This window comes from Hyaena hyaena, unplaced genomic scaffold, assembly GCF_003009895.1.
Source record: "Hyaena hyaena isolate Hyena2069 unplaced genomic scaffold, ASM300989v1 scaffold_102, whole genome shotgun sequence".
In the NCBI taxonomy this organism is placed as follows: domain Eukaryota; kingdom Metazoa; phylum Chordata; class Mammalia; order Carnivora; family Hyaenidae; genus Hyaena; species Hyaena hyaena.
In genome coordinates this window covers 1,964,286-1,983,748 of record NW_024080734.1, presented here as the reverse complement: position 1 = coordinate 1,983,748, position 19,463 = coordinate 1,964,286, and the positions used below count along the sequence as shown (strand labels likewise).

The following is a 19,463-nucleotide window of genomic DNA, read 5'->3' as shown; positions in this document are numbered from 1 at the left end:
CCCCTCCCCCTTCTGAGCTTTGTGCCGGCAGAGAAGACCCTGGGAGGAGCGGCTGGACAGGTGGCAGCGGACCCTTTCAGAAGAACCATAGTCCCATAGCAGGGCTCTGGTGTTTTCTGAAAGGGTGGTTTTATGCACAAGGATGACCTTCCACAGAGGCTGGGCTCCTTTGTGAACCTGCTTCTCTAGGGAGCTGGGCCTCGGACCAAAGGATCCCGCACCGTGGCTCTGTCCTTCCGTCACCTGGACCTCCTCCTCCTTCTCAACAGCCGTTGAACCTCTCCGGAGCACTTGGCACCCCTCCAGGCCTTCTGAGGCCCAACAAGAACACATAGTGTGCCCTTGCAGATGGAAGACATTGAAATGCAAAGGTGAGCTGTCAAATAGCAATTCAGGGGGCATAATTCAGCACTAAATATATACCCTAAGGAGCGCAGTGATCATCTTGTTGCACTGAGCTGAGACAGGCACGTGCTTTCGGTGCCTTTGCATGATTTGTTCCTTTGCCTTAAGGGGCCCCCACAGTGGACACTTGACATTGTCTTTGGCCATCCATCATCTAAACGCCCTTCCCATGGATCATGGTGGGTACAGAGTTCCTCCCTCAGAATAGGATATGGGAAGGGCAGCACCTACTTTCCCATCCTCCCTGCAGCCAGGGCAGGGCAAGTGGCCCATGCTCTGCCAATCAGGTGTCCTTGGCCTGGCCTTGAGGTCACCTGTTGAAGCAGAGTGGAAAAGAGTGAGGGAACCTCCTCGGGGGCCAGTGGCGGTGCTGTAGTGCTGCGGGTGGTGGTGGTAAGGTCCTCATTGGACCAATTCTGTAGCATAATTGAGAGCAGTGCTCCTGGCTGCGCTGTCTGGCGTGACACTCCATTCCTCCCAGCAGTACTGTGAGCTCCCAGTAAGTATCCTTTTAAGGAATTCATTTTCCTGTTTCAAAGAGCCAAAATCAGCGTCTTTACTGGCAGCCATGAACTAGTATACTCTCCCTCTCCATTCCATTTGTTCTGCAAATCCCAAGTGATCTTTAAACATGTTCCTCAAATAGTGCCTCTTCCAGGAAGCCTTCTTGGAATTTTTTCCCCTTAGATGCCTCCCAGTTGCAAGTAGTGGGTGGTTAGTAGCTCCAGCCACTGGGTTCCAGGTATAGCCAAGGTATTATGAGAACCACAGCAAGACAGGAGACCGTTTGGATGCACCCACTGAAAACACTTGGAAAATTTGTCTGCCTACTAGGTGGTATGAAGGGGAAAAGGAATAGAAGAGCGAGATCAGAAAGCAGAGCGGTTATGAGCCTAAGCTTTGGAGTTTGAATCCTGGCTCAGTCACAGGCTGGCTGCGTGATTATAGGGAAGTTACTTAAAACCTCTGAGCCTCAGTTTCCTCTTCCGGAAAATGGGGTTGATAATAGGACCTATCTCATAAGATTGTGGTGAGATTTAAATATAACATCTGTGAAGTGCCGTAGAAGAGTGTCTGACACTTAGGAAATGCTCAGTAAGTGTTAGCTATGGTGTTTGAAGGCGGCAGGATTCAGCAAAAGGTCAGGAGAAGGGAGTTCTACCCTAGGTTTGCCACCAACATCTTGGGATCTTGGCAAGGCTTTTAGAAATAAACTTCTACTTCAAACCAGCTTAAACAAAGGAAATGGGGGGCTTTCCCAGAACCCAAAGGTGGAAAACCTGGAACCAGAAATGGAGGGTCAAGGCCACCAGTCAACCACATACTCCATCGTACTCTTCTGGAGCCATTAAGTCTGTCTTCTCTGCTTCTGTTTACTTGTCCAAACACAGCCTTCCTCCATCTCTGTGTGTGCATTTCCCCCAAACTTACATGCAGAAGCTCTCTAGTTGTCTCTGAACCCCAGTTCTCCATTCCCAGCATAGAGACTCAGACGGACTCGGCGTGGGTGAGGGGTCCGTGCCTGGTACAGTCAGCAGTGGCCAAGAGGTGGGGTCGTGTGGTGCAAACCCAGCTTCCAGGGCTCTACACCAGTGGGCTCCACTGCCCATCAGACATAGTCACTGGAGTTGGACAGACCTGTCCTCTCTCTGTCTCAGCTCCTTATCCATAAACATCATTTCCCAAGTGTGTCACTTGGAATGTTTTCGGTCGCAAGTACCGGAATACTCAACTAATAGTGGTTTAACTATCAAATACTTTTATTTTCTTATGTACCAAATAGTCTTTGAAGCAGGTGTGGTGGGCTTGATTCATGATTCAGCCTTGTTATCCAGAAGCTGGCATCTTTCCACCCTTTGGCTCCGCTATCCTCAGCCTGTAGTTCTTGGCCTTTAACCTTGGCACTTCATGGTTGCATAGTGGCCACGCAGCTCCAGCCATCACACCTTCACAGGGTCACATCTAAAGCAGGAGATTTTTTGTTTCACATCCTTACAGACTTCATCATACATTTCATCGGTCAGTGATATAAATTCAAGGGAATCTGAGAGAGTATCTGTCACTTTCAATTTCTGTTATTGGAGAGAGATTTCACCAGGAAGGACAGGAGAGGAAGAGAATGGCTGTTGAATAGGCACCCAACAGTGTCTGCCATGGTGAGATGTGAGCTTTAGTCATGTATGTCTAGATAATACCATGAGTTGTCTGGCTAAAATAAGGCAATGTTCAGCGCTTTCACTGCTGCTAGAAATTTAGAAAGCATCCACGTACAAACATATGTCCAAAAGGCTGTGTTTTAGTCTCTTTCTTTCTCAGCCCAAAAGAGACATTATATACGAGCCACTTCAAGTGTACGTGTCTGTGTAAAGTTGAGTCTCACAAGAGAACCAGTGATGTGCTGGCATGGAATCTGGCTCTCCTTGGTTCTTTTCAGCTCTTCAAAAATGTATCCAAAGATGTTTTTACTTTGACTTTCTTCTTTTCATGGTAAGAAGACACTTCTTTAAACAGCTCATGGGCCAACACTAATGAATAACGTGATGGCCAAGACTAAAATGGATGTGCATGACTGCCTCACACCATCTGTGGGGAGGAGGCAGAGCTGGCCTACTTTCTCTTCAGTTTGTAGCTTTGTTCTTATCTGCGAGTGTCTGTAAGTGGAGGAATTTCAGTGCAGATGTGAAATTGCTTTTGAAATACGGGCGGCGCTTATCCTTTGTGTTCTTTTTAAATTTTTAAAAGGAAGGGTTTTTGTTTCTCCTTTCCTTTCTTTCGTTTTTTATTTTAGTTTACTTTTTGGTCTGCTGCTCACTGAGGGTAGAAAGAAAGCCCGAAGAAAAAGAGGTGAGGGCCTTCTAATGCGGGGGCCCTTCCTCCAGTGTGTGGGTGCAGAGCCACAGTATAATGGGTGTGCTCGTTTGGAGGTGCTATGTACATTCTGCCGGCCGGAAGGAGTTCATTAACATGCTGGGTGAGTTTGCAGGCTCTGGTAGAGAGCCCAGACTCCAGAACTAACCAGCTTGGGTTTCTGCCACTTCTTTGGCTCAGAGACCTTGGGCAAACGTCTTCCTTTTGAGCCTCAGTTTCCCCAACTTGAACAAAGCCAAATCCTATCCCTTAGGGTCTTTGTGTAGATCATAGGGATTCGATGGCCCAGGTGACTTTCCAAGGTCTGTTCCAGCTCAGAACCCTCTGGAGCTGAAGCCTGAAGTCTGGCACCAATGTCATCGTCAACTTTCTCCTGTCTTTCTTTTCCACCAGCATCATCACCGTCTCTTGAGTGTTATCTTATACTAAGCTCTCTCCTGAGTCCTCCACCTGCGTAAACTCACTGGATCTCATGGCGAAACTGTAAGATGGGTATTTTCCCTGACATCTCATAGTTTAGGAAGACAAGGCTCAGAGAAGGGAGAGGATTTGCCCAAGATCACCCAACAGGTAGGTGATGGAGTAAAGATCAGAACCTCCAGCCTAGGATTGGTCTTATTTATTCATTTACTTAATTTATGTTTTTAATGTTTATTTTTCAGGGAAAGAGAGAGTGAGAGATGGTTAGTGGGGGAGGGGCAAAGAGAGAAGAAGGCCTAGAGTCCAAAGCAGACACCAGGCTCTGAGCTGTCAGCACAGAGCCTGAAGCAGGGCTCGAACTCACAAGCTGTGAGATCATGACTTGAGCCAGAGTTGGATGCTGAACCGACTGAGCCACCCAGGTGCCCTGGGTCTGTCTGATTTAGAAGCCACTTTGTCCCTTTGATTGTTTCAGATGCTCAAGAAGGAGCCCATGCTCCTCAAATAAATGTGCTCTTGGGTAAAGCTGTGAGCCCAGGGATCAGGCCCAGGGAAAGCTTTTGTGCAGGTGCTGTTGCTACAAGCTTCCTCTAATGATCAGATGACCTTCTCGGAGGGGAGCAAGTGGCCCTTGCCTAGAGTGTATTATACGACCCTAGTGGGGGCATCTTGGAGTTTCTGCCTCTTTAGCAGCCAACCCTTCCTCTTTGGTGACACATTCCAGTTTTGCTTTGGGAGACCCATCTCAGCCCCACTCTCAGTCCACATGGGAGGAGAGACAGACTCTTCTTTCTTCCTCATTCCCCACCCACATGGCAGGCATGATCACATAGTCTGGCTCTGACCTACCAGGGCATTCCTTCCACCTGACCAGAGCTGAAGATGGAGCACCCATATCATCTAGTGTCTGCAATCCTGGCACTTCTGTGAAACCCTTAGGAAAGACAAGCTTCTATCCTGCTGGTAGGGATGTAAGTCAGGATGCTGGACACTGAGACACTCTAAACATATCTGAGAAAAAAACCTGAAGCAGAAGGAAGTAGAGTGGAGAGATGATGGAAAGCACATTTGAGCACCTGGATCCATCACTTCCTGAAGCCAGGAGTTGGGTTTCTGTCTCTTGTAATTGGAAGAGTCATGACTGCTACACCTGCTGCCGTGGCACTTTATTTATGGAAGAGCTCAGGGAGGCAGTCACTCTAGCACAACTTTTGGCACATCTTTCCTGAAAAAATTCTGTGATTTTTCATGTACAGTGAAACACCTACCTTCTCACCACATGCTCTAACGCATTTTTGGCATATAACTATATAACTTTGGCTTGGAGGTTGCTTCAGTTTGGAGATTACAGCGACTTCTAGCTGTCTTCTGGAAAAGGCACTGGAGACATTGAGGTTCACTGAGGATCCTCCATGGTGGGACCTGGCATCATGGTTCAGGCAGAAGCCAAGGCAGCCCAGGGGACAGGGGACCCCTGCGTCTCTTCTCTTGTGGCAGCTCTGATCCAGTTTCATTCACAAGCATCCCCTGCCTGCTCATGAGTCCCGCCCCCTCAAATCTCTGTGAGCAGGTGGCCCAGTGAGGCCTTGACTCCACCACATGCCATCCTTTCCGCTTCCATGCTCACTGGAAAGTCTTGAAGGAGGAATAGGACAGGCCAGCCCATTGTTTCACAACACGTCTCCGGTTGCTGGTCAGTTTGTGGATTCTCGGGTCAGATATCCAGCCTGGGTCCAAACTGCTGTGCTGGGGGTCATGTGAGGGTCTGTTATCCATCTCCTGTCCATCTGCTGTAGTGTCATGTGACCTGTGTGGAGCTCCCCCTGCAGGAGGGGCTGTGAGTAGGCCAGGGCTGGGGTTGACCTCTCTGCTATGAAGACTCTATTTGAACATATCCTGACTTGGCACTGAGTCACGGTAAAGGATGCTTCGTGGGAGGGTTTGAACAAAGTCAGTTCTCAGGGAGCTTATAGCCGGGTGGGGGGATGGGCAACAGACAAGAAAACACTGCAATGTGAAGGGAGCCACAGCCTGTGATAAAAGGAGGGGTGCGGCTGGAGAGAGCAGTGGGAGGGCCCACTGTGGATTGTGCAGTCAAGAAAGGCTCCTTGGAGAAGCCGCTGGAACTAAAGCTTGATCCAGAGGGATCAAGAGCTGGAGAAAGGACAGTCCTGGGGACAGAGAAACAGCATTTGCGAAGGCCCCAAATTGGAAATAAAACAGTGCATTCAAGGAACTGAAAATGAACTTGGGACTGGAATATTCAGGGGGAAGGGGAGAGGGGGGTCTGAGGATGTGGTCAGAGAGGTCAACAGGAGCCACATCATTCAAGGCCTTGGGCGTCCTGGTGTGACACTCATGTTTTATTCTAAGAACGATGGGAAGCCATCAAGGGCTTTTATGCAGGACACTTGACATAATGCAAGCTATGCTTTCAAGGTCCACGACCTTGGGAAAATCATGTTGTATCTCTGAGTTTTTCTTGTCCTCCACTGTCAGATGCTGCTGAGAATCAGGCCACTTTCTGAAGGACTCTGCAAAGAGGAAACGAGAAAATGTGCTAGATGGGATCAACCTGTTTGCACATGACTGGACCTTGGCAGGTCTCTCTAAAGGTTTTCTTCTCTTGCTTTTTAAAAGAAACTGCAAATTGTCATCCACCTGCAAACCCCCTTCCCTCACGACCAGCCTAGACACATGTTGGTATCATGGTTTCACTTTTCTGTTTGTTTGGCTTCCACCCAAATTTGGCTGTTGTCCGCTCCCTCCTCATTGTGAAAACTCTGCGCTCTTACCATTCGGGTGATTGCATTTTGTACGTCTTTTCCACTGTTAATCATTCTAAACCCTCTTTCCATGATTTCAGCCCTTTCTCCTGGCCCAGCTCCTCGTCCTGTGTAGCATTTGTTGAGGTCGTTTCACATGGGCCTCACCTTGACTTCCTCTGAAATGTCCCGCTTCACATAGGTCTTAGCTGAATGCAGGAGATGGTGATCTTATCACTGACCCGGTGGGAAGGAGAAGTTGTCAGGCCTGTAAGGATGTGTTCAGAGAACCTTGAAGTCAGACAGAATGGGGTCCAAACTCTAGCAGTCCTTTTTTTCTGGCTATGTGTTCTTGGGCAAGTGACCTCACCAATCTGAGCCTCAGCTTCCTCATCTACAAAATGAGAGTGTGACTGGGGCTGAACTCCTGGCACATAGCAGGTATTCAACAATGTTAGTTCACGTCTCTACCTTCCAGGTCTCTTTCACCCGTGTCTCATTCTTTGACTTTTATCCTGATGATCTTTGGCCTGATTCCTGGCATGCACCTTCTCTGAATCCATGAGCTTTCCCATAAGCTTCTTTTCAGGCACTGTGGTCTTTGGGGTTAAACTGACTTGGGTTCCAATCCCAACTCTACTGCTTACCAACTAGGTTGCTTACGTCCTCAGACACTCACTCCCCTCATGTGCTAGTGGGAGATACGAAGAACACCGACCTCTAAAGTTATCACAGGTGTTCGTGGAAATAACATTCTGGAAGCACTCGACATCATGCCGGGTGTATTGTGGTCAAGCAATGATAGTTGCTGACGTACATTACTATAGCTCTATAGACTCTAAACTCCTGAAGAGTGGGGACTGCCTTTTTTTTTTTTTTCATTTCCGCATGCCCTTGGCTTTAAATTTTTTTTTTTAATGTTTTATTTATTTCTAGGAGAGAGAGAGAGAGAGAGAGAGCGTGAGCAGGGGAGGGTCAGAGAGAGAGGGAGTCACAGACTGAAACAGGCTCCAGGCTCTGAGCTGGCAGTCAGCACAGAGCCCGATGCGGGGCTCGAACCCACGAACTGCGAGATCATGACCTAAGGGAAAGTCGGACGCTTAACCGACTAAGCCACCCAGGCGCCCCACACATGCCCTTGGCTTTACAGACCATCTGGCACATAGTGGGCCCTCAGCTGGTTTTAGTGCCTTTTGTCTCCTATAACAAAAATAGAGTTTCTTTGCTGCCGAGTTGGCTGGAACACTAGTATCCTTATAAAATCCTACCTGTTTACACAAATGCCACTTTCTAAGATCCTAAGAGGCACAGCAGGATCGTGAAGTGAAAATACCGTGGGACTTTATTGAGCAATCAAACTCCTGGCTGCCCTTCCGGGGGGAAGGGCTGGAAGAAGCCATGACCCCGGGAGGGCTTCTCTGGAGGGAAGGGCCTGGCTTTTTAAGAGTTGCTTGTCTTATTTACGTGTCCTCTTCTCATTATTTTCCTGAGGACCTTTTTTAGCATTTCACTGGGAGTCAGAAAACACATTCTGCCAAATTCCGAGGCCTTGTAACCGCAAGGCTCAGTCCCTGTGACCAAACCAAGACCAAACCGTAACCTTCTGGCTCTGGGCGCTGTTTACAGCTGGCGAAAGACCACTTTGGGTTTCACAGTAAAAAGGGTTAGAAAATTGTATGAAAGGGCTCAGAAGACTCACGGACATCAAATAGCTCTTACAAAACCAATGTTGTAATTAGTTAAGTATAAATGAATCAGAACCATATGGCTTAAAAGTTAAAGGAAAAAGGAGCTGGAGGAAAACATGTCCTCTGGGATTTAATCAAACAAAAAATGTTGGAAAACTGTTGATGTTCACCAAGCTCAGATCCCATCTGGGTACCCCCCGGTCCCCCTCCTGCTTTTTCCTCCTTCCCTGGTTCTACACAGGAGGCAGAGGTGACCTGGGCTCTACTTTTTTCATGCTGGGCATCATGGGGTGGCCAGTAAGCAGGAGAAGGGCCTCAGGGCATCTGGGGAGCACAGAGGAGGGGTGCCCAGACAGGCCCCTGGCAGATTGGGAACAGTTACCCTGTGGAGGTAAGAGAGAGCCAGCCTTACAGGCGGAAGAGGGAGTGGGGGAGGGATGGGTGGGCATTTTGGAGGCAGTGGCATGTGCACTTGTGCAGAGGATAGACCACGTACTGTATGATCACGGAATTTGAAAAGGCTGGTTCTCGGCTTACCTGTGGCTGCTTTCCCTTGACCACCCCCTCAAAAGGTTTCTGCCTCCTCCTCCTGTTGCTAGCACAGCACCCTGTTGCATTTTCCTTGGGGCACTTCTCAAGGTCAGAAACGCTCGTATCTCTTTCTTTCTCTGGTTATCATTTACACCCCACTAGAAGGTAAGCTTCCTTGGAGATGGGAATCTCATGTGTCTAGTCCCCTCCTGCTGTGTCCCTAGCAGCTGACAGAGAGTCCGATTTGGAGTGGCTGTCCAGGAAGTGCTGGGGAATGAATGAATGGCCAATGAATGAGTGAATGGCAGGAGACAGAGGGCCTGAGGGGCAGGGAAGGAACAAAGGCTGGAGAAGTGGCTAGGAGTCTTACAAAGACTTGGTAAATTGCGCTGAGGCCCCTGAAGGTAATGGAAAGTCAGTAAAGAATTTCAAGCCAGGATGTGACAAAGTCAGAACTGAATGACACTGGGAGCAAACCATGAGGGTGGGAAACCTGGAAAACGGGGGGAAAATAAGAGGCAAAGTAGATCCGAGGTTTATTTTGCTTTCTCCCCGTCCTCCTTTAAGGGGATGTAATAGAACGCTCCGTATAGAATAGGTGCTTCATAAAGCCTGCGGAGTTAATCAATGATAAATGCTTGGGCTCCAAATTGCTACATACAGGCCATTATTTTCTCATTTAGAAAATGGCTCTTGCGGCTCACTGTGGAAAATCATCTTCCAGAAAAAAGAAAAAGAGATGTGTATGTCTGCTCTGTCTCCAATGTTTTCACTGAACCAAATTCTCTTTCCGTAGGCTGGCTGTCCTTGGCAGCGCTCGGGTTACATTAAGCTGGGCCGGGGTTTCTCTGACATTTCAGCAGAGTCACGAGTGGGTGGGATGGGAAGCTCCGGGCTGCGAAATAGTTAAGTTGCTCAACGTCCCTGCAAAACCTCCGAGGACAGACTGAGAGTGATTTGGGGGAGTGTGGTAGGTGGGAAGTCATTTTATATTAGGAGAGAAACGCATACCCCCTGCTCTTGCTAATGACTGTGTGTTATTGCTGGAAGCCCGAAAAAAGCCCAGACTCAGCAAGTCTAGTGGGTGTCTGTGCCCTGTCTGAGAAAGCCATTTATTCCCAGCCCAGTGTGCGACATACCTGTACCGCAAGGGTCGCATACTCACCGCCCCCTGCTTCTCTGCTTTGGGGCCCCAGGCTGCTTTTCTCTGCAGAAGGCACTGCAGGCACACACATGGCTAACCCTTACTGTGGGTGCCACATACCTGCTCGTGTTCTGATGTGTTCTAGATGGGTCATCTTGTTGGACCCTCACCGCTGTCATTTTCCTGCTAAGAACAAAAACTTCGGCAGGCAGGTGAAGTTGCTTGCTCAAGGTTACCCACGCAGGCCCAGTGGAGGCTTGGCACCACTCCCTCACCTCAAGGAATGGAGCTTTCTAGAAGCCTTTGCCCACCCACTCCCTTCACATCACATAACTTGAGCACTGGTTTCATGGATGTAAATAGTAACGTCTGCAGTGTGCAGACGTTTGTGGGTTTGGGGCCGTTTGACATCCAGCCTACCTTCTACCAACACCTCGATTTCCCCATGGAGACCCACCCTCTGCCATTGTGTATAGTCTTGGGTGGGCAAGGGGTGTGTCCGCCTCGCCCCTGGATGCACAAATGGCCAGTTCTCCCTCTGCTTCAGCTGCAACCGGGGAGCGGCAGGTGGGCACTGAATTCAGATGAGGGCAACCAGAAGTTCACTCCAGGACCTGGAAGCTTAAGTGAGTGATTCAGGGTCAGTGGTGGTGTGTTGGCCATGGCCCATGACTTTCCTAAGGCTCTGTTGCCTAATCCTCCAGTAATCTCTGGGTTTCTGGTCATTTTCCAGACTTTATCACTACTCTCTCTGCCAACTCTATGAGCCCCTGATAGCCTTCCAATAAATTCCATTTGATTACCACCCAGCTCGCAGTCAAGAACCCTGACTAATGCACAGCCATTTATTAAATGCTAAGTATGAGCCAGACGTCCGGCATGTGACGTCTTGTAGGATTCCCAAATGCCCTGGTGAGGAAAGCAGCAGTACACCTGCTTTCCAAATGAGGACCCCGCGGCCCGGGGAGCTGTCGTGACGTGCGCAGAGCTGCACAGCCAGCGAGTGGCAGTGTTGGAATTGGAACCCAGGCTTCTCTGATCCTCCTCCTTCTCCCCGGGCCTGACTTCCGGCACCTCAGAGAGTCAGTGCTGGCCAGCCTGGGACTTCTAGCAAGCAACCTACCTCTCAGGCCTGAGACTTGTGGCAGAAATACTTTCAAAATCTAATTTGCTCACATCTATGAACACCTGCCAGGAAGGAATTTGAGGCGTTTGGTCTAAATATGGAAAAGCTGAGCTCACTTACCCAAGAGGAGCGCCTGCGGGGAGGGGGAGGCTGTTCAAACCCTCCCCTTGAGTCAGAAAAGGAGACAGCCACGGCCTCCTTTCACCCCTCAACCCTGAGGAGGTGGGAGCTCTGTAGCCGAAATCACTGTAGGATGTGAGGGAGGAAGAAATCCTCGGAGTTGGGGAGTTTCCCTGCTCTCTGGTCGGTTTGGGGAATATTTGAAAGACGGTTAGCCATGTAGGAAGAACCATTTAATGTCATGCAGCTGCCTGGGGGAGGTTTGGGGATCCCTCAGACCTGAAAATTTGGGGATTTGAAGGCCTCGGAGAGACCTGACCTGTTGACTCCCTGTGATTGTACTTTCTTAATGATGCGAAGAGACGTCTGTGTGAGCCTGTAGTTGAGGCTGCCGGGAAAAGGAACGATGTCACGTGCTTTTCTGTGCATGGAAGTGCAGGGATCCAGACCCGCACTGGATACACACGTCTTGCAGCTGGGAGTAGAGTTCGTATTTCTGAGCCTAACTGCCCTGACCACTCTGCAGTCACGGATGCGGAAGGGTCCACTCCATTTGGTGTACTTGGCCACATTCTTAGGAGACAGTCTCAGTTTTCTGAGGAGTCAAGAGTCTTGGTTAAGGTTTAAGGGGCTGCGTTTGCTGCATCCAGAGGGACAGATGGATCCAGAGGGACAGATGACCCAAACAGTCCATGTGGCTGTTTTAAGAAGACACGCTTGGAGCAGGATGAAAATCTCACCCGGAAGCCCCTGTGACTCTGAATCATGGAGGTGGGTATAGATCTCAGCACTAGATCCTGATATTTCTGGCTATGTGGTCCAGCTCAGGGCAGTGTTTGGTCCCACAGATATATGTGAAATCACATTATTTTTTAATGGGATTACAGACCTCGAGATCTGTCTACTCCATAGTAGGAAAGGGTGGCTGTAAGGAATAGAAAGCCATTTAAAATAGCTCAGATAAAAGGGTGACTAATTGGGGAATAATAAAAGGGATTCTCGTGACAAGAAAGTACAGAGTTAAGTCCAGCCTTGTGGGAACTAGAAAGTGGTCTGGCAATTCGTCTTCCCCTCTCTTCCTTTGTGGTGCCGCCTGGCATCTGTTTCTGAGAGGCAGCAGACTGGCCTCTCTGCCTCCTTGTGGTTTCTGTCTCTCCACAACTTTGGCTTGCACCGGGAATTCGGCACTACCTCCAACCCCATCTCAACAGGACTCTGCAAGTACCGCACTGTCCATCTATGGCTGCCATCTCTGGGATTCTCCAGTGGTTTTTAGGAGAGTGTATCAGTTATCTGTTGCCACAGCCATGCTGTGTAACAATCATTAACAACTTCTCAGAGGGGTATAACGATAAACATTTATGTTTATGTACCAGTCTGGTCTGTGGGTTGCTGGGCTGCGTGGAGCTTGCTGGGACTGTCATGTGCACCTGTGATCAGCTTTGGGTTAGCTGGGTGGCCCTGAGAACCTTGGATAGGCTTTCCCACATGTCCGGTTGTCACCAGCGGTGCACGGACAGACGCGGCTCTGCTCTTTGTGTCTTATCCTCCAATAGGCCAGCTCAGTCATGTCCTCACAGAAGAGCAAAGAACCAAGCACGTGGAAGGACTCAAGCCCTCTAAAGCCCCAGTCTGAGAACTTGTACACCATCTCTTCTGCATCCTGTTGTCCAGAGTAAGTCACGGGCCAGCCTAGATTCAAGGGAAGGGGAAATTGGATCTACCTCTTGATGGGAAAAGCTGCAATGTCATGTTGCAGAGGGTATGGGTGCTGGGAGGGCTGGAGAGTTGGGGCCCCTTTTGCAACTACTGGATCACAGAGAAGGCAACGGATTGGCTGTGAGCCAGACCCAGGGGTTGGTTCCCTTAGGTTCACACGCTCAGTTCCCTGTGACTTGGATGTGTGTGTATGTGGAGAGAAGGGGAAGGTCACATGACATAGAGGGGTGTTCTTTTCAGTAGCTGTTGTTGGGTCAGGGTAACTGAGAAACGTTCAACATCTGCTTACTCTTAAGACAACTTCCCATTTCGGTCTGGACAATGGTTACTACTTAGACTGGCTGTGAGTCCTTTAACACTCCGGGGAAGAGGCTGCTTCGTTTGGCCTCAGCCAGTGTATGTTATGCTCCCAACTGGAGTCATTCAGGAATGGCATGTGCTTCATAACTCTTTTGAAGACTGAAGGCTGGTTGTTTTGCAGGATGTTCTTAAATTTGAGTTTAGCTGGTGTTTCCTCACAATTATATTCGTATCATGCGTTTTGGGGCAAGAATACCACCCAAGTGATATTGTGTCTTTTTCAAGGCATCATGTCAGGAGGCACATGGGGTTGCTTTGTCCCAGTTTTGGGGGCGTGAGTTTTGCTCACTTGGCTAAAGGGGTATCTACCATGTTTCTTCATTATAAATGCAATTCTCTGTCTTCAGACTTGATAAATCACCTGCGGGGAGATAGTTTGAGACTATGGAAATATCTTAATCTTCACCACACATACACTGATTTTATCATCTGTTCATAATTTCCTAATTCCGTCATTCCTTTTATGTTGAGTAACTGGCATTCTGTTGTAAGAAAGAACTTTCTCTTCCCCATTTGTGAACTTACTCTTTTTCAAAAAAAAAAAAAAAATTGTATCATTATGGGCTCCTGGATTCTTATTTTACTCAATGTAACATACTTATTTTGAGGTCTGAGTTGTCTCAAATTTGGCAGTGGAGGCCCCTTCAAGCTGATTCTCACATCCTCTTGATGGGCCTCCATTCTTTGAACACCACCTTGCTTTTGGGTACGAGTTCTCACCTCGTCTGCCTCAGCCCCTAAATCAACATTTTTCCCAGAGGCATTTGCTAGTTCCTTTGAGTGGAGAATGATGTTTATTTTTATAAATAAATTTAAATTGATTTTTGAGAGAGAGAAAACATGAACAGGGGAAAGGCTGAGAGAGGGGGACAGAAGATTCTAAACAGGCTCTGCACTGACAGCTTTGGTGCTGACAGCGGTGAGCCCAGTGGGGTGGCTCAGACTCACAAACCAGGAGATCACGACCTGAGCTGAAGTCGGACGCTTAACCGACTGAGCCACCCAGGTGCCCGAGTGGAGGTTGATATTTAGAAAGCAAGATCTGAGTGCAGGCTGTCTGTACCGTGCTACCTATGTGTCGTTGCTTCTAAGAACCTCTTAATTTTACTTCCATGATAACCTTTCTGATATTTTTGTCTATGTAGGTTCATCATTGAGATTTTGCCTATCCCAGAACTTCATAGAAAGGCAATTAATTATACAGTAAATATTGTTTTTGTATCTGGGTTCTTTCAACTAACATAATGTGTGTAAGAGGCATTAATGTTATTGCATGTGTCATTAGTTTCCTCTTTTTACTAAGCAGTACTTACTCTGTTTTATGAGTGCATCACAATTTGTTTATTCACTCTCCTGTTGATGGACATCTGGGTTATTTCCACTTCGGGGCTATAAAGAAAAAACCCGCTATGAGCATTCATGTAAATGTGTTTTTTGTGAACTTAAATATTCATTGCTCCTGGATAAATACCTAAAAGTAGAATTACTCGATTAATGGTTTAGATGTCTATTTTTCCTTTTTCTTTTGTGTTTGGTGGGGGGATGAGTAACAGTTCTATTGAATATAGCTCACATGTAATTAACTTTATGAGAAACCAGATAGTTTTCTAAAGTGGTTGTACCATTTAGTACTTCCAGCAACAATGTATGAGAGTTTCTACTGTTTCACAACCTAGCCAGTATTTAAAGTCATCGGTATTTTAAATTTTAGCCATGCTAGCGGGTATGTAGATGCATGTCATTGCAGTTCTAATTTATATCTCTCTGATGACTCATGATGGTGAGGGCTTTTTCGTGTGCTTAGGTGTTATTGGTATATCTTCTTTTATAAAATGTCTGTTCAAGTCTTCTGACAATAAAATAATTTAAATATCTTGTTTTTTGAGTTGTAGGAGTTCTTTGTACACTATTCTATAAATTGAAGCTGTAGAAAAATCTCTACATTTTTATTTACCTGAAAAAAGATATCTTTATTTTACCTTCATTTCTGAAGGCTTTTTTTACTTAATATAGACTCCTCGGCTGATGCTTTTTTTCCTGACATTTTTAAAGATGCCCTTTGATTGTCTTCTGGACTTTATGGTTTTTGATGAGACGTTAGTCATCATTTGTATATTTGTTCCTTTGTATGTATTGTACTATTATTTTTGAAATAGTTTTACTTTCTCGGCTGAGATTCCTCATCTGTTTTATATTTATGACAGTGTTTTCCTTTAAAATCCTAGGACATGTTTATAATACCTGTTTTGAAGTGCTTTTCTGCTCATGTGAACATTTGGACCGTCTCAGAGTTGATATCTATTGATGGCTATTTTCTCTTGGCTGTGAGTCTCACTTTTTGTTTCTTTGCATGCCTGGTAATTTTTTTTATTGTATCCTGAGGATTTTGAAGGATACCTTGTATGACTTCTGGATTCAGTTATCTTTCTTTGAAGAATGTGGGGCTTTGCTCCACCAAGCTGTTGACTCAGTTGAGTTGAAACTCCAAACTCAGACTCCTTTGCTGTGGATAGAAGCTGAAACTCCTCAGTTTCTTCAACTTCCAGGCTGAGAACTTTTTGCTGAGAACCTTGGAATCTTCCCTATGCACCCACAGTTCAGGAGTCAACAAGATTTTGGGGTAGAGTTTTTATGCCGATTTTAGAAGTTTGGTATTTTGTGGCTCTCTCCTTTCCAGGGTTTCCCCCTTGCTTTCTACCCTTCTGGCAGCCTTAAACTCCATTCTCTGACTCTTTAAACCAGTAACGGTGAGGATTTTTGCTTGAGGTACAGCCACTCTGGGCTACATCGATTGGGGCCTGTTCTTTCTTAGGTTGGAGCTTAGTCAGCTTCCCTCCAGTTTTGGTCTGCTTTTGGTAACTCTCCATTGCCTTCAAATGGTTGTTTTGTCCAGTTTGTATGCTGTCAGGGGGGCTAGCACAACACAAGTTACCATACCATTACTGGAAGTGTAACTCCCTGCATTTGTATATGATATAAATGTTCCCTTATTTAATGTCTGCCTCTCTCCCTAGAGGGAACTCTCTCAGAACGGACCATTTTGAGTCTGCTTACTGTTGCATTTTCATTGCTTGGTATTTAGTAGTCACTCAACAAATAATAGCAAGATGAATAAATGAATGTGCTATTTAATTCTTACAGCTCCCACGTTGTGTTCTTTCCATCTCCCCCTCTGTTCTCAGCTTTGCCCTTTGGCTGGCTCTCCTTACAGTCACACGACAGCTGCTGCAGTTCCCAGCATCTCGTGCACAGATGACAATGCCAAGAGGAAGGGAAGAGACTGTTTCTTACTATGCCTTTGCTTTTAAGAGCAGAAACAGTTTTCCCAGAATTCCTCCAGCTGGCTCCCCTTCCAATCTCGTTGACCAGAACTGGCCCTCAGGCCCCTCTCCTCAGTCATTTACTGGTAAGGGGAATGGGGACACCGTCACTGGCTTAGACTCACTGGGATTTAGCCTTGAGTCACTTGAAGAAGTAAATACCAGGTCAAAATCTTGACTCCGCTAGCAAGGAGAAGGGGAGTGATGCGGACGGTAGGTAGCAACCACTAGTGACTTAATGTAAATAGTTGCCAAAATGAGGTGTGGGTTCGGTCTTTGTGGGGCTCACAGTTCGGTGGGGAACATTTATCTAATCACGCTGAGAAGCGTGTCATTAAAACTGAGGTCAGCGCTGCGAAGGAAAAGAGAGCCAGTCGTGTACCATGTGGTCAGGAAACTGACCCACGATGTGGGTGGGGGAGCTGGAGACATGGTCTGCAGGTTTGCTGGCTTGAATGCAAATTCCACTCCACTTCCTAGCTGTGTGATTTTGGATAAATCACTACACCTCCCTGAGCCCAATTTCATCTGCAATAATTGTTCCTAGGGTTGCCAAAGTATTAACTAACCCGCTCTGGGCAGCCACTTGGCACATAGTAGGCACTTATGGGATTCCTTTCCCAGCTTAATGAGGGAAAAAATGTATGTTAGGAGTTAGCAACAAGGAAGATGATTCCTCGTGTTTGTTTTGGAAAACAAGTCTTAAACTCACAGCCATGACAGAGTCTGACATCATCAGACATAAGGCGCTTTAAGAATCACACTCTTAATTGAACATGTTCAAAGTTTGTGATTAATTGTAGTCCTTTTTCAGATCCTTTCCCTGAGCATTTCATTTTTCTCCCCACCCAGCCAGGGGTCAGGCTCACCATGTAACAGGGACAATAAATCCCTCACCGAGGATGGCCTCGTCCCTGTGCAAGCCGGAGCAGAGCTTGTCTGGATCAGAAACCACGGCGCATTGCAGTCACCTGGCGGGGTTTACGTGCGCCAGCTGGGGCCCAGCCTACCTAATTAGGACCAGAGAGTGGTCGCGAAGGGACCGGCGCGTATTCTAGGTGCCCTCCTCCAGTGTCTGTTTCTAATAACAGCAGCAAGTAGCAGAGGCGGCAGGGTGAGCACAGTGACATCACCCCCCAGCTGTTTTACACATCTGTAACATGGCTCATTAGGACTCTCTTAACACCTCATCCTTCCCTGCTCCGGACGGCTCCAGTTGCGTGAGAAAGGGTGCTCTTGCGTGCAAGGGGCCCTGGAGATCGCCGCACCGATTTCAGGGTCAAAGAGTAGCTTGGGCATTCTACCAGTAATCAGACTTTTCACAAGGACATCCCCATTAGCACACGCTCCTTGAAAGTGCTAATGGCTTCAGTATGAGGCTGGCACTTGTGCACGATCGACGCCGTTCAGGGCCAACTTTGTACCGGGGAGCAGATCATTTGCAGCAGCTGCAGAAATGTTTTTGCTTATTTTGAGCATTCTAAGTTTTTCCGAGCCATGAATAACAACAATCGAATAAATCATCACACAGTTTGTAGAGAAGGGTTGTTTTTCCAACCAGAACAACAAAAAAAGATGGCTTATCATGCGCTGTGGATATTACACAGAAAAAAATTCCACCGTATTTACATGCAGCGGTTAACTACATAGATTTAGATATTTGAAGTCTGTATGAGAAAAGCTTCCCAGATTTCACTGGGAAGCTTAAATTACTAAACGAAAACATGAAAGTTTTATTACTAGTAAGTATAATGCATATCCTGAAATGAAAGATATGTGATATTTTACAAAATGAAAGAAAAAATAGACTGCCTCATGGAAAACAGTGGAGTCCCTGAGCTTAGAGACCTTGGTTTGGGTTCTACAACTTACTACAGGGTAGGGTGGGGGCACGGGGTTCATTTTACTTCTTTAAATTTCCTCATCTTCAAATGCGGATGATATGCCTCCTGGGTTTTTTTGAGGGGATTAAAATTATAAGTATGGGGGTGCTTGGGTGGCTCAGTCGGTTAAGTGACCTATTCTTGGTTTTAGCTTAGGTCACAATCTCACGGTTTGTGAGTTCGAGCCCTGCATTGGACTCTGTGCTGAGAGCATGGAGCCTGCTTAGGATTCTCTCTCTCCCCCATCTCTCTGCCCCTTCCTCATTCATGTTCTCTGTCTCTTAAAAATAAACAAATAAACATTTAAAATATATATACAAGTATGGAAAGTGTTTGGTATTGTAGCTATCACAAGGTAAGTGCTTGAATGTGTTAGCTGTTGTTATTGCTGCTACAACTGTGTTATTGTGGAAATGCAAAGTAGCAATGGATATATGCATATTTTATCAACTATCATATGCTGCACATACCATGTTTCAACTAATATAGAATGATACTTGTTGCAAGATGATTGTTGCATTGCTTCTAAGAGAGAAAAAAGGCAGTCCATTGTGGCACATTGCTTTCTAACTACATCAGCTGTGAGGTGTTTCCTTTTCAGTTAGGATAGAATAGGTTATGCAGCAGTAACAAATGGCCACAAAGTTCCAGTGGCTTGTACAACCAAAGTTTATTTCTAGCTTATGTTTCATGTGCAGGGGATGGGAGGGTTCTGCTCACTGCAGTCGCCTGGGGACTCTATTAGTTTGTTCAGGCTGTCATAACGAAGTACCACAGACAAGGGGGTGAAATAACAGAAATGTATTGTCTCCCAGTTTTGGAGTCTATAAGTCCAAGATCAAGGCGCCTGGGTGGCTCAGTCGGTTAAGTGGCCAACTTTGGCTCAGGTCATGATCTCACAGTTTGTGAGTTCGAGCCCTGCGCCGGGCTCTGTGCTTATGGCTCAGAGCCTGGAACCTGCTTCGGATTCTGTGTTTCCCTCTCTCTCTGCAGCCCCCCTGCTCACACTCTGTCTCTGTCTCTCAAAAATAAATAAGAATGCTTAAAAAATAAATAAATAAAATTCCAAGATCAAGATGATCTCAGGGCTAATTTATTCTGAGGCCTCTCTCCT

At 46.9% G+C, this 19,463-nt stretch overlaps 1 protein-coding gene across 1 annotated transcript in view; it reads left to right on the top strand.

Annotated features, from left to right (window-relative positions):
- Positions 1-18,463, top strand: part of LOC120234106 — a 115,446-nt gene extending 96,983 nt beyond the window's left edge. The window contains exons 4-5 of the mRNA XM_039235762.1: positions 16,329-16,552; positions 17,319-18,463. Coding sequence (XP_039091693.1) covers positions 16,329-16,552; positions 17,319-17,524 — 430 coding nt within the window. The 3' untranslated portion in view covers positions 17,525-18,463. The remainder of the gene's footprint in view (positions 1-16,328; positions 16,553-17,318) is intronic.
- The last annotated feature ends 1,000 nt before the right edge of the window (positions 18,464-19,463 follow it).